This window comes from Entelurus aequoreus, linkage group LG06 (genome assembly GCF_033978785.1).
Source record: "Entelurus aequoreus isolate RoL-2023_Sb linkage group LG06, RoL_Eaeq_v1.1, whole genome shotgun sequence".
Classification (NCBI taxonomy): Eukaryota; Metazoa; Chordata; class Actinopteri; order Syngnathiformes; family Syngnathidae; genus Entelurus; species Entelurus aequoreus.
In genome coordinates, this window is record NC_084736.1 from 61,799,207 (window position 1) to 61,815,472 (window position 16,266).

At 39.4% G+C, this 16,266-nt stretch overlaps 1 protein-coding gene across 1 annotated transcript in view; it reads left to right on the top strand.

Annotated features, from left to right (window-relative positions):
* slc7a4 (solute carrier family 7 member 4) overlaps positions 1-10,948 on the top strand; it is a 32,449-nt gene extending 21,501 nt beyond the window's left edge. Inside the window, exons 4-5 of the mRNA XM_062051139.1 lie at positions 1,180-1,288; positions 5,628-10,948. Coding sequence (XP_061907123.1) covers positions 1,180-1,288; positions 5,628-5,845 — 327 coding nt within the window. The 3' untranslated portion in view covers positions 5,846-10,948. The remainder of the gene's footprint in view (positions 1-1,179; positions 1,289-5,627) is intronic.
* Positions 10,949-16,266: the final 5,318 nt, after the last annotated feature.

Sequence of the window (16,266 nt, forward strand, 5' to 3'; positions counted from 1 at the left end):
TTTTACGGTAATGTGTTAATAATTTCACACACAATGTATCGAGGATGTCGTTGTGGCTTGTACAGCCCTTTGAGACACTTGTGATTTAGGGCTATATAAATAAACATTGATTGATTGATTGATTGACATAAGTCGCTCCTGAGTATAAGTCGCACCCCGGCCAAACTATGAAAAAAAACTGCGACTTATAGTCCGAAAAATACGGTATCACAACGTTTGCTATTTCCTTCAACAACAGCTACTAATCATGGCAGACTTTATGAGAGCCAATGGCGACTATGTTGGGATAAAATGATGATCCAGACCTTTTCTTTTATAGCATTAATATAAGGAGGATACATTACAAGTTTTAGACGCTGAGTGATAAACAGATCCAACTAGTCTACACTGAAACACTAAACATCCTACGAAAAAAAAAACAATACTTTACTGTACAATGTCCGCTCTCACTGGGATATTTAAATCTTTCAGCACAAGACTTGTTTACCCGTTTAGATGATGAATTAATCATAATTCTTACTTCTTAAAAAAGGTGGCACAGAACAAGCAAATTGTCTCGTCTTTCTCGCAATGTCTTCAGGTCTGAATTTAATTTTAAAGCTAACCAACTTCTCGGCTTATGGCCACAAACTTCTACTCTACAAGTGTCAGGTATGATTTATAAACTAGAATGAACTTTTACCAACTCAGAGACGATGCAGAAGCTCACGAGCACAGTATGTCAATAGCTGCATAAACTTTTCGAACATGTTGAAAAGAAACTGGAAATTGTGATGTATCATGTTGTATGCTTGCATGTTCGAAATAAACTCAAACTCAACTCAACTCAACTCAACTATAGTTACCTCTCTGTGATGAAGGTTGCGCCAAAAGTTCTTATAATAACAATGTTGCTAATATTATGTCAATACGCAGGTCACGGCATGTAAATTGAGTATTGTTGGTGGTTTTAAGAGTTTCATTGTAGGAATAGATTACTCCCATTTGCTACATTGTTAGCTGTCTAGTACGAGCTGTATGTTACAATTTAGAATGCGTAAAAAAGAAGAAAACGTGTTCTTGTCTTACATAGGGACTGTGAATAATAGGTAACATTTTAAAAAAGAGCAGTTCTCTTCTGATTTTATCATCATTAGTTGGATAGAAGCCATAGATAATTAAACTGTATGGTTTTTGCAGGTACCAGTGGTTCCATTGACACCAGGGGCCAGTATCCTCATTAATGTATTCCTTATGATGAAGCTCAGCCCTCTAACCTGGATTAGGTTCACTATCTGGATTGTCGTAGGTAAGCGGGTCCCCTTTGTTTTTATTTGACTTCTGTTCAACACTAAAACACTGAATATTTAGTGTCTTGCTCTAAAGAAGCACTTCTCTAGTTGTGGTGTGCTGAAAAAGGACACAAATAATTTGTTTACAATTGAGGAATGACCAAATACAGTACAACACAGGTACTTTTGTATTTGTAATGCATTCCAAAAAGTCAGACGAGGACCGAATCGTACGAAAACTGAAGCTATTTTTCTATTGAGAAATAATTAATATCTGATCATTCCATTACAGACACACAGTTATATTTTCAAAAAACACAGTTAGCCCTCTGGGGAATTTTTATTTATATAATCTCTAAAACAAACAGGATTGAAAAGTCTTTGAAGAGGGTAAAAACATTTGGGACTATTTGTTTTTAATTAATATTAATTTGCTCAACGTACTCAAACATCAGTCGTCAACAAGATTATCAAACATAAAATGTTGTTTTTATTTATTATTCGGACACTTTTGAAGACCTTTTGATCAGATACATTTAAATGAGTAAAATAACTAATTTTGTGCAAATTTAGATTAGCTGAAAACTGATCATTTGATCAAAAGGCCTTCAAAAGACTAAAATTGTGACTAAAATAAATTAAAACATGACATGTTTGGTATTTTTGTGTAGGACTGAAGTTTATTGAAAGATTTTTGCAAATAAGTAAAAAAAATAATAATCCAAACTGTGTTTATGGCCTTTTAAAAATGAAAGACTCTTATGTCCTGTTTGGCTTTGATGTATTGTGCAGTAACTGACAGTATATCGTAGACATATTTGCCAACCTTGAGACCTCTGAATTCGGGAGATGGGGGGGGGGGGGGGGGTTGGTGGTAGCGGGGGTGTATATTGTTGCGTCCCGGAAGAGTTAGTGCTGCAAGGGGTTCTGGGTATTTGTTCTGTTGTGTTACGGTGCGAATGTTCTCCCGAAATGTGTTTGTCATTCTTGTTTGGTGTGGGTTCACAGTGTGGCGGATATTTGTAACAGTGTTAAAGTTGTTAATACGGCCACCCTCAGTGTGACCTGTATAGCTGTTGACCAAGTATGCCTTGCATTCACAAATCAGAATCAGAATCAGAATAGTTTTATTGTCATTGTTTGAGAACAGGTTCACAAACTAGGAATTTTTCTTGGTGCAATCGTGCGACATAAAACACATATAACACATATTTGGTAATATTTGGTAATAAAAAGAGCTGTAACAGAGCTATCAGATAGACTTAGAAGGAATTCAAGGAATTCAAGGAGCTGCTGTTAGGAGTTATTGTTCATTTGCCTGATGGCCGAGGGGAAAAAAACTGTTCAGGTGGCGGGAGGTGTGGGTCTGGATGGAGCGTAGTCTCCTGCCTGAGGGGAGAGGGGAGAATAGTTTGTGTCCAGGGTGAGAAGAGTCAGCTGTGATCCGACCCACACGCCTCCTGGTCCTGGAGGACAACAAGTCATGGAGGGATGGGAGCTTGCAGCCAATCACCTTCTCAGCAGCATGTATGATGCGCTGCAGTCTATTCTTATCCTGGACTGTGGCGCCGGGGAACCACACTGTGATGGATGAGGTCAGGATGGACTCTATGATGGCTGAGTAAAACTGCACCAGCATCTCGGTCGGCACCTTAAGTTTCCTCAGCTGCCGCAGGAAGTACATCCTCTGCTGGGCCTTCTTGATGAGGGAGCTGACGGTCAGCTCCCACTTGAGGTCCACACCCGTCCACAATGGGGACGGGTGTGGGAGAGTCAATCAGGGTGAGGGGGGATGGTGGGGCTGTGACTTTCCTGAAGTCCATGATCATCTCCACTGTTTTCTGGGCGTTCAGCTCCAGGTTGTTAAGGCTGCACCAGGACGTCAGCCGGTCCACCTCTCTCCTGTAGGCGGACTCATCGCCATTCGAGATGAGCCCCATGAGGGTAGTGTCATCCGCAAACTTGAGCAGTTTTACGGATTGGTGACTGGAGGTGCAGCAGTTTGTATACAGGGAGAAGAGCCAGGGGCAGAGTACACAGCCCTGAGGAGTACCAGTGTTTGTGGTTCGACTGTCCGAGACAATCTTCCCCAGCCGCACGTGCTGTCTTCGGTCTGTCAGGAAGTCATTGATCCAACTGCAGAGGGAGTCGGGCACGCTGAGCTGGTAGAGCTTGTCTCGTAGCAGTCCAGGGAGGATGGTGTTGAAGGCAGAGCTGAAGTCCACAACCAGGATCCTAGCGTAGGTTCCTGGGGAGTCCAGATGCTCCAGGATGAAGTGGAGGGCCAGGTTCACTGCATCATCCACAGACCTGTTGGCTCTGTAGGCGAACTGCAGTGGGTCCAGGAGGGGGGCAGTGATGTCCTTGAGGTGGGGCAGGACCATGACCACAGACGTCAGCGCGACCGGCCTGTAGTCATTTAGTCCTGTGATCCGTGCTTTCTTGGAGACAGGGACAATGGTGGAGGTCTTAAAGCAGGACGGCACGCAGCATAGCTCCAGAGAGGTGTTAAAAATGTCAGTGAAGACAGGAGCCAGCTGGTCCGCACAGTGTCAGAGAGTGGAGGGGGAGACACCATCCGGCCCGGGGGCCTTCCGTGTATTCAGCTTCAAGAACGCCGGCGTACATCCTCTTCTTTGATGGAGAGGGTCTTTACAGTCTTATGATGTTTTTGGAGTCCTGTGATGTCATTGGAGTCCTTTGAGTCCTTTAACTCCTTTAATGAAGTGCTGGGATTGGTGGGGAGGGTGATGGTGGGGGGAGCATGGCTTTGATGAGCTGAAGGCCGTTCATGACGACAGTAATGTGTGTTGAGGCCCTGAGCGAGAGTCCGGTCATTCAGGGGCTGGGGGGTTTTGGGCTTATAGTTCGTAAGGGCCCTTAGACCTCTCCAAACTGCCGCAGAATCATTGGAGCGGAACTGTTCCTGTAGACGGTTAGAGTACACAGATTTAGCTTTCTCCACTTCCCTGGTGAAGTGGTACTTCGCTACGAATTTTACAGAGTTTCTGCTTATAAAACTGCACCGTATTTTTTGGACTATAAGTTGCAGTTTTTTTCATAGTTTGGTGCGACTTATACTCAGGAGCGACTTATGTGTGAAATTATTAACACATTACCGTAAAATATCAAATAATATTATTTAGCTCATTCACGTAAGAGACTAGACGTATAAGATTTCATGGGATTTAGCGATTAGGAGTGACAGATTGTTTGGTAAACGTACAGCATGTTCTATATGTTATAGTTATTTGAATGACTCTTACCATAAAATGTTACGTTAACATACCAGGCACGTTCTCAGTTGGTTATTTATGCCTCATATAACGTACACTTATTCAGCCTGTTGTTCACTATTCTTTATTTATTTTAAATTGCCTTTCAAATGTCTATTCTTGGTGTTGGGTTTTATCAAATTAATTTCCCCCAAAAATGCGACTTATACTCCAGTGCGACTTATATATGTTTTTTTCCTTCTTTGTTATGCATTTTTGGCCGGTGCGACTTATACTCCGGAGCAACTTATAGTCCGAAAAATACGGTATACGACAAAACTATATTTGCATATTTAATGTTCTGGGCACTCCACACAGTCCAGATTTGTATTAGTTACACTCATTAAACGATAAATTGAAGCAACGCAAAATAAATCTAAGTTTTTTTTTCTAATTGAATAATCGATTTAATCGATGAATCGTTACAATCTGAATATTGACGGCATTGCAGGAACTCCACTCTATTTTTTGCAGCGGTTAACTTAAACATACACACGTGACATGTACCGTATTTTTCGGAGTATAAGTCGCTCCGGAGTATAAGTTGCACCGGCCAAAAATGCATAATAAAGAAGGAAAAAAACATATATAAGTCGCACTGGAGTATAAGTCGCATTTTTGGGGGGAATTTATTTGATAAAACCCAACACCAAGAATAGACATTTGAAAGGCAATTTAAAATAAATAAAGAATAGTGAACAACAGGCTGAATAAGTGTACGTTATATGAGGCATAAATAACCAACTGAGAACGTGCCTGGTATGTTAACGTAACATATTATGGTAAGAGTCATTCAAATAACTATAACATATAGAACATGCTATACGTTTACCAAACAATCTGTCACTCCTAATCGCTAAATCCCATGAAATCTTATACGTCTAGTCTCTTACGTGAATGAGCTAAATAATATTATTTGATCTTTTACGGTAATGTGTTAATAATTTCACACATAAGTCGCTCCTGAGTATAAGTCGCACCCCCGGCCAAACTATAAAAAAAAACTGCGACTTACAGTCCGAAAAATACGGTAACTTTCTTTGACTTCAATCCAAATGGTCATGTTTTCACGCCTGGGCAGGTCTCTTTGTGTATTTCAGCTATGGGATTTGGCACAGCAAAGAGGGCATGAGAGAGCTGCAGCCCAAAGACATGGCTGCCCGCTACGTCGTGCTCCCCAGCGGCAGCCTCGTAGAAACCGTGGAGTCCGTCCAGCCCGATGGACAAGTGGACACCTCAGCGCCTCACATGAACCCTTCAGCCGCCACCACGACCGAGGAGTATCCCGTAAGAAGATGATGTGTGAGCAAACATGACGGTTCTAACTGCCTGCCGTGTACTGTACTACCCTTCTCGCTTGTTTATACACATTGTAAGTCACACCTGCTGCTTTCTGTACACATCGCTTTGCAAGTTTAAGCACACCCTTCGAACGAGACGTGCATCCTCTGTCTTGTTGTGAAGCTTATTTGTATATCTTGTAATACTCAAAGCAGAGTGCTTTCTCACCAATCTCCTAGCGTCAGATATACTTCAAACCAAGGTTGTAGGTTAAATGCTCTATGGTGCTTTTTCTGTGACAACCTCTTCTTAAAGCTCTGCTGGGTTTTGACACAATTTTATATAAAGTTGGGAATTTAACATCAAGCCAAAAATCCTGAGTGTAATCAGCAATTATGTGATTAATTTGTCTCATTTTATTTAATTAAGCCTCAGGAGGAATTCAAATAATGTGCATCAATTAGCACAAATATCTTAGTGGTACATTCCAACTGTGCTGGACTGAGTGGCTTCTCACCAATTATTTAATTTCATATGCTAAGCTGTGTGTTTATACCAGTGGTTCTTAACCTTGTTGGATGTACCGAACCCCACCAGTTTCATATGCGCATTCACCGAACCCTTCTTTAGTGAAAAATAAAATGATGTTTTTTTTTCAAATTCAAGACAAAGTTATATGTTTTTGGTAACACTTTAGTATGGGGAACATATTCTAAGTAACAAAGACTTAATTTAGAGTTATTTGGTTAGGGTTATGGTTAGAGGGTTAGAGCCAGGGTTAGAATAAGGCCATGCCGAATAAGGCATTAATAAGTACTTAATAATGACTAGTTAAGAGCCAATATGTTACTAATTTGCATGTTAATAAGCAACTAATTAATGGTGAATATGTTCCCCATACTAATGTGTTACTATGTTTTATTACTGGTGCACAAAATGAACCGTGCATGAACATCACCTTGTTCAAAGAACAAAACCAACAGAGTGCATAAACTCACAACAAATTACACAGCTGCAAATTAGTCTGACTTCTGCTGTTGCCGTATCCGTAATACGCCGATAGGGAAAAGTTTTTATTTACACGATGAGTCGGGTGTGTCTTGACCTACGCCGAAACCCTTAGCCCGACTCACCGAACCCCTAGGGTTCGATCGAACCCAGGTTAAGAACCACTGGTTTATACAGTATTTATCTTATTATAATTGATTATTTTTTTAGGCCTACTATTAACTTGTTTTTCCAGTTGTGTGTTCCTGCCACAGTTGATTTTTGTGTGTGTTCACTGTTCACCCATGAGTGACGTTTCCCACCGACTATCCCCTAAAAAAGAGCAACACGTCAGTGCTTAATCTCCCAAATCTCATCCCATGACCCTGAGCTCCTTTGTGTCACAATTAAGTGTTTTTCTTCAAGCACTGTTAAACAGCACACATTTCTCTTGTCACTAACATCATCATAGATATAAAAGCACAGCAGTTCATTTATGGTGGCCATAAAAAGTTTTACAAACTATAAAACACTTTTATACATTGCATCAAAAAAATTGATTTTCAGAAAACAAAATAACATACATTGCTTATCACAGTCTTCTCACACCTCATTTGAGCTTCAAATTTTGCAGTTTTACAAGATTACAGATTTTTTATTTTTCTGTAAGAATATTCTACAACATTTTACCCTAAATAAGTTTTCTCAATCACTTAATGTTATGCCTCCCCACCCCCAAAAGAAAACATTGCACGCCCCCTCACTCTCCACAATTATAAATAGAATAATTTATCTACAAAATTGTTATAAGTACACCTCTACCAATGTTCCCTCTAATTGTTCATGTGTCTGAGCAAACACAAAAACTCCCTGAGCATTCAGTGGAGCACATGTGAGCAACATCACACGTGGCAATACCAGCAGCACACCTGTCTCAAACCAATCTTTTATAACACTCAAATGACAGGAGTCATTTTCATGAGTTTATTTTGTAATATTAGTGATTTGGCCCACTTGTAATGAAAATAAAAGAAATCTTGTTTTTCATAAGCTATGGATTAGTATTGTACAATATGTCTGGGTGGGGGTCCTGCTTTGGAAATCTTTTGTACCCCTTTCAGAGATCACATTTAGTTCCCCTTAAACATCCTCATGTTGCACAATGAAATGTAAGCATAGGATGAAGTGTGCATTCCTGTAACTTTCTCTAGTAACATCATTCCATGATTAATATAAATAAATTAACATTAATAATAAATGACAGTAAAATAAGCACACGTATTGAGGAGTCATAGTGTAACTTTGTGTGGTGTTTGAGTTATCCGACTTTTTGTGTGGCCATAAACGCACCAGTGGCTTAGTGGTATGCGTGTTGGTGACAGATGACAAGTTGGTTTTGGCCTGGTTTGTACGGCAGAAAATTACTAGTTTTTCGAGATAGAAGTTTTTTACTCATGTTTTTGGTGTGGTTATGTCCGAATATAAACAGTTTTGCTCAATAAAGTGATCGATATAATTCCTGTCCTCGAAGCATCTCGATAGACGTTACAATAATTGAACGGTGTTCAATTGAACGGTGTTGACGAACACCCTTAGGGCCGCCTGTTGTCACTGTCACTCAGAGTTGCATTGCAAAATTACACAGAATAAATGTGTTTATTTTGTTTAGAATTCAGATGGGATTTGATTTGGTGCGCGGCATATATTTGCTGTGCGCAGAGGACGCTTGAGCAGTGCGCAATTGCGCAGGCGCGCACCTTAGAGGGAACGTTGACCTCTACATAACATTGTATCCTTACGAACATTATAGAAAAATAAATAGATATAGATCAACTTACAAAAAAGATCAACTTTATTAATATAATTTTTTTGTCTGTAACATAAAAGATATAAAGTGTGTCAATTTGCCCGAAGTTAAAAACAAATATATATTTAAAAAAGATTGGACTGGATTGAACCTAATGATACTGAAAAAAACATTTCATAAACTCAATAAATTATAACAAATTCAAATTCATCAGCAGCATTACCTCAAGAGCACACCTTAACCTACAAATAAAAAAATGAATAAAACAATTTGTGCTAACTTTTCTCATCAAAAAGATGAAGTCAGGATTAATGGTTACAATGAGCACGTTTTTAGTGCACAGCTTGGGGTTTGAAGCATAATACTGATAAAGCCCGGGGTCACTCACCCCCTAACTCACTATTTCAGAAGAAATGCCCTAAGTTAAGCATTTCAAGCATACATTGGCTAAATGAACCATACATATCAATACTACAGTGATATAGGCCACTAATACGCTCTCATAATGTTGAAAAATGTCTTTAGAACGTGCTAAGCTACGAAAATATTTGATTTATGAATATTTTGATTTTGATTTTTACTAAGGATCCCCGTTAGCTGGTTGCCTCAACAACCCACCAGTCTTCCTGGGGTCCACAATTCAATACAATTGCAAGTAAAAGCATATCATTATAACTACACAATACAGAAAAAAATCAAAAATAAAAGCATCAATAAGAAAACAAGCAAACAATTTACAGTCACAGAATAATAATGACCATATAAATATAACTACACAATTTAAAACCAAACAGATCATCAACGAGCAAACTAATTTAAAGACTCAGATAAAACATTACTTTCTTTTTAAAAACCTGTTTACTTTCAATGCCGGTGAGAATTTGAGGCAGGTTATTCCAGAACGATACAGATCTATAAATAAAAGATTTCAGCAAAGCATTCTTCCTGGGACGAGGGAGTACAAAATGCCCCTCACTGCACTGTAAAAAAAAAAAGAAAGTTGAGAAAACGCAAATTTTCAAGGCAACATGATGCAACAAGATTTTTGCGTTTTCTCAACTTTTGACTACTGCTAAATAGTGAAATACAATATGCAATTGTTGGACTAATTATAGTTTTCAAGTTAGTCAGACTCAGAAATAAGGTTTCACTATGTTTAACTACCAAAACAGTGTCTGGCCAGCAGTAGTCAAAAGTTGAGAAAACGCAAAAATCTTGTTGCATCATGTTGCCTTGAAAATTTGCGTTTTCTCAACTTTTTTTTTTTTTACAGTGTGGACGCCCTGGTATTATGATTATGTATAGTGCTACTGTGAACTATATTGATTCCCACTTCGCGGAAATTACTTCATCACTGTCATGTCCAGAACCAATCGGCATCGATAAACGAGGGATTACCGTCTATACATAAAATGTGTTTTGCAATTCCCAGCCACCATATTAATTAGCGTTTTATCGTCATTCATCAGAATGGATTTAGCACAAATGAACTGACATTACATGTTGGCAGGGGGATGCATACATTCTGACCTCTGCTACAGATAGTAAACATTCCCACACTTGTGCATATTAAACAAGTATCTGATGTTCAAACGTGTATATTTTCATTTCTTGTCTGCTTATAAAACCAATGGCCTTAAACATGTAAATCAAGGAATCGTTTTACTCCACAATAGATTGCACTCTGCAGCGAGGATGTTACATGTCATTATCACAATGTGTAAACCAAATACAAACTGAATGTAAAAGGTTTAGTTTTGGAGGGAGGCCCCAAATAATTTGCACAGTATTTTAAAATGTGTTTTTCATGCTTGCACCAAAAAGCACAGACATTAATATTATTATTATTATTATTATTATCATGACAGTCCTTCTTTCCAGTGGTGTTGCTCCTGCACATTACAGTCTCCATCTTTCAATTGTGTCTGTATGAAAGTGCTGTGTCCTAAATGTAAAATAAATGTTTTGAAGCAGTGTTCGTAAAAATCTTCTTGAATAATACCCAAGCGGTACAGTACACCCTAATATAACGTCAGGTATATTCAATGTCTTGTCAGATATTTTTTTAAATTTCAAGACATGAATAATAACTGACTCCTTGAATATGCAGTATTACCTGTCGGCAGTGTGGATAGTTTGAGACATTAAGCGGTAATCAACATATTAATCACAGACACGTGGTGACAGAAGAATTACCTTAACTTTATTTTCATGCTTGAGTTGTGATAATGTCAGGGATTTAACTCTCAGCTGGTTTTTTAAACAACAAAAAACAAAACATTACCGACAATGATATGTATGTTTAATCTACAGTCGTGCTCATAAGTTTACATACCCTGGGAGAATGTATGATTTCTTGGCCATTCTTCAGAGAATATGAATGACAACACATAAACCTTTCTTCCACTCATGCTTAATGGTTGTGTGAAGCTATTTATTGGCAAACAACTGTGTTTACTCTTTTTAAATCAAAATGACAAAAAGAAAGTACCCAAATGACCCTGATCAAAAGTTTACATACGCCAGTGACTTTGATCTGATAACACGCACAAAAGTTGACACAAACAGGTTTGAATGGCTAATCAAGGTTCCAATTCTCACCTGTGACATGTTTGTTTGTAATTAATGTGTGTGTATAAAAGGTCAGTGAGTTTCTGGGCTTCTGACAGACCATTGCATCTTTCATCCAGTGCTGTACAGACGTTTCTGGATTCTGAGTCATGGGGAAGGCAAAATATTTGTCAAAGGATCTGCGAGAAAAGGTAATTGAACTGCATAAAACAACAAAGGGGTATAAAAAGATATCCTAGGAATTGAGAATGCCAATCAGCAGTGTTCAAACGCCGATTAAGAAGTGGAAAATGAGGGATTCAGGTCTACCAGCAAAGATTTCAGCCACAACTGCCAGGAAAATTGTTCGAGATGCAAAGAAAAATCCACAAATAACTTCAGCTGAAATACAGGACTCTCTGAAAAATTGTGGTGTGGCTGTTTCAAGATGCACAATAAGGAGGCACTTGAAGAAAAATGGGCTGCATGGTCGAGTCGCCAGAAGAACGCCATTTCTGCGCAAATGTCACAAAGTTTCCCGCTTACATTACGCCAAACAGCACAGAGACAAGCCTCAAAACTTCTGGAACAAAGTAATTTGGAGTGTTATAACCCATGCATAACCCATGTTAAATGGGTTATGCTTGTATAGCGCTTTTCTACCTTCAAGGTACTCATATGCAAGGCCCTAACCACGACCCATCAGGAGCAAGGGTGAAGGGTCTTGCTCAAGGATACAACGGACGTGACAAGGATGGCGGAAGCCGCGGATCGAACCAGGAACCTTCAAGTTGCTGACACGGCCTCTCTACCAACTGAGCCACGCCATCCCCAAAACCTGTTTACTATGCACTAGTAGCCTAGTGGTTAGAGTGTCCGCCCTGAGATCGGTAGGTCGTGAGTCCAAACCCCGGCCGAGTCATACCAAAGACTATAAAAATGGGACCCGTTACCTCCCTGCTTGGCACTCAGCATCAAGGGTTGGAATTGGGGGTTAAATCACCAAAAATGATTCCCGAAGGGGTGTTTAAGGGTGATGGGTCAAATGCAGAGAATAATTTCGTCACACCTCGTGTGTGTGTGACTATCAGTGGTACTTTTAACTTTAACGTTTTTTTTTAAATGCCATCATTCAAACAACAAAGCTCATATGTGCCCAAGCCTGCGTGTCATACAAACCACCAGTTCAACCAACATGTAATGTAGAAAAAAGGGGTACTAATTGCAAATATAATAAATTGTAAACATTTAAAGGAGCAGTAAAATGTAATCTTAATAACAAAAGCAACAATTGATGTGAGGTAATTTACATATTACATTTTATATTTACAGATGATGTAATAAAAACACACAATTTGAGAGGCTTCACATATACAGTAGCTGTGCTCAAGAGTATACTATAGATCAGTCGTCCCCAACCGCCGCGGCCCGGTACCGGTCTACGGACCGATTGGTACCGGGGAGCGCAAGAAACTAAAAAAAAAAAAAAAAATTTATTTTTATTTTTTTAAAATTAAATCAACATGAAAAACACAATATATACATTGTATATCAATACAGTCTGCAAGGATACAGTCTGTAAGCAGACATGATTGTATTTCTTTATGGAAAAAAACCGGTCCCCAGCTACAAAAAGGTTGGGGACCACTGCTATAGATCTTATGCCTGTTTTATCAAAAGCGAGCCGCTTTCTTGCCACTTATCACTTCAAAAAGATCCTTTTTTTTTTCTGTTTCACGCTCCTCGTCAGAGGTGAGTAAGAGGTCTTGTGTGTCGCAGCGGTAGAACTGATGCCTAGGTGGAGGTTTTGAAGGGTGACACAAGAGGGGGATACGTGATCTGCTGCATGAGTTGACTCCCAACCGTGACGGTCTTTGGCTTTGGCCCCTTTGTCACTGTATCTCAACCATGAAGCACTGCTGGTCTGCCTGCTGCTGAAAATAAAACAATACCAGAAATGATCAATAATGTATTAACCTTTGTGAGTTTGACTACACATACTTACTCTTAGGCTCCAAAAGGTGTCTGCTCATAGAAGTGTCATGAGTCAGCAATACATTAATTTTATTTTTTACTTTGAACACTTGAAATTTTTGTCTAGATTACAGTTGGTACAAAATGTGGCTGCTAGACTTTTGAGAAGAACAAGGAAGTTTGATCATGTTCACCTGCACTGGCTTCCTGTGCACTTAAGATGTGACTTTAGGGTTTTACTACTTATGTATTAAATACTACACGGTCTAGCTCCATCCTATCTTGCTGATTGTATTGTACCAAAAGTCCCGGACAGAAATCTGTGTTCTAAGAACTCCGGCTTATTAGTGATTCGCAGAGCCCCAAAAAAGTCTGTGGGCTTTAAAGCACTGGTTCTTAACCTTGTTGGAGGTACCGAACCCCACCAGTTTCATATGCGCATTCACAGAACCCTTCTTTAGTGAAAAATAACACTTTAGTATGGGGAACATATTCTAAGTAACAAAGACTTAATTTAGAGTTATTTGGTTAGGGTTAGGGTTAGAGGGTTAGGGCCAGGGTTAGAGGGTTAGGGTTATATAAGGCCATGCCGAATAAGGCATTAATAAGTACTTAATAATGATGAGTTAAGAGCCAATATGTTACTAATTTGCATGTTAAAAAGCAACTAATTAATGGTGAATATGTTCCCCATAATAAAGTGTTACCATGTTTTTTTACTGGTGCACAAAATGAACCGTGCATGAACATCACCTTGTTCAAACAACAAAACCTGCAAATCAGTCTGACTTCTGCTGTTGCCGTATCCGTAATACGCCGATAGGGAGAAGTTTTTATTTACACGATGAGTCGGGTGTGTTTTGACCTCCGCCGAACCCCTGAGCCCGACTCACCGAACCGCTAGGGTTCGATCGAACCCAGATTAAGAAACACTGCTTTAAAGCATTTTCTATTCGGGCTCCAGTACTCTGGAATGCCCTACCAGTAAGAGTTAGAAATGCTACTGCAGTAAAAGCATTTCAGTCCCATCTTAAAACTAATTTGTATATAGGGATATCGTTGTGGCTTGTGCAGCCCTTTGAGACATTTGTAATTTAGGGCTATATAAGTAAACTTTGATTCATTGATTGAATGAACATCTTTATCAATCAATCAATGTTTATTTATATAGCCCTAAATCACAAGTGTCTCAAAGGGCTGCACAAGCCCCAACGACATCCTCGGTTCACAGCCCACATAAGGGCAAGGAAAAACTCACAACCCAGTGGGATGTCAATATGAATGACTATGAGAAACCTTGGAGAGGACCGCAGATGTGGGTGACCCCCCTCCCCCCTCTAGGGGAGACCGGATGCAATGGACGTCGAGTGGGTCTAGCATAATATTGTGAAAGTCCAGTCCTTTATACCTACTCAGTGGCCTAGTGGTTAGAGTGTCCGCCCTGAGATCGGTAGGTTGTGAGTTCAAACCCCAGCTGAGTCATACCAAAGACTATAAAAATGGGACCCATTACCTCCCTGCTTGGCACTCAGCATCAAGGGTTGGAATTGGGGGTTAAATCACCAAAAATTATTCCCGGGCGTGGCCACCGCTGCTGCCCACTGCTCCCCTCACCTCCCAGGGGGTGATCAAGGGTGATGGGTCAAATGCAGAGAATAATTTCACCACACCTAGTGTGTGTGTGACAATAATTGGTACTTTAACTTTAAATCTATCTATTAATATAATGTTTTTACAAGGTTTTTTTATGTTTTATGGACTTTTTGTCAAAAATCCCAACCGTTTTTAATAATGGTAATATGTAAAATATGTAACAGTTAAAAAAATAGGAATATTTGAGGTTGGGTAATTACAGCCTAGAATTGGTCAATAATTTATGACATTGATTTTGATAGAGATGACAAGTACATGAAAAAAGATTAGACATTAGACAAACAACATTCATACACTAGGGCCAATTTAGTGTTGCCAATCAGCCTATAACAACTGCCTGAAATCATTTGCCTTGCATTTCAGCAGTTCAACTCATTTACGCTTATCAAAGCTCTGAGAACTATGCTCGTGGTTTTCTGGTGCCGTCTAGTGGTTAAGGGGTCGCAATTACACCAAAACAATATTCTTTATTCTTGTGTTTCAATCAGCAAAAATGAGATTCATCCATCTTTAATGGAAAATGCATAGTAATATACCAGGATTACTCTTTTATGCCAAAAAAATATAAAAAATACCATAACTCCCCCCCCCCCCCGGTCTGTGGGACACATTTTCAAGCGTTGACCGGTCCGCAGTACAACGCTTGAAAATGTGGCCCACGGACCGGGGGGTGGGGGGGGGTTATGGTATTTTTAATTTTTTTTGGCATAAAAAAATACAATCATGTGTGCTTACGGACTGTATCCCTGCAGACTGTATTGATCTATATTGATATATAATGTAGGAACCAGAATATTAATAACAGAAAGAAACAACCCTTTTGTGCGAAGGTTTTTTGGGTTGATGCACTAATTGTAAGTGTATCTTGTGTTTTTTATGTTGATTTAATAAAAATAAAAAATAAAAATAATTTTTAAGTAAACATTGATTGATTGATTGATATTTCTTGTGCGGCCTGGTACCAATCGATCCACGGACCGGTGGTTGGGGACCACTGAGTTAAAAAATGGGAGTCAATCGGGCCCAAAGAGTTCTCAAAAGAAAGTGTGAATACTTTATGTTTATATTCTATTCTAACAACTTTGCAATCAAAAATGCAATGCAATTATTTATTTTTTTACAAGACCACTCACAATCATATCACAAAAGGAATGTTGTAATCCCCATTTTTGGGCCCTAGAATGCACAAGAGTTAACACTCAGCATAGAACAAAATGGAGAATTACTCGAGTGAATAACGTAACACTCACAATGGATTTCTTTGCATCGGTGTCAGGTGCTGTAGCTGTTTTTCTACCGCCGTGCTTCCTGAAGAGAGGCTACACGTCTACGAGGCCACAAACAAAATATTGTTTAGGGCCACACAAAAGAAAAGTCTGGGGCCGGAGTCCGCCCCTGGCCTTAACTATACCTTAACAGCATTATGTTGCGCTGCCTCCTTCAATTTCACCAGGCTGCTGTTAAGGGT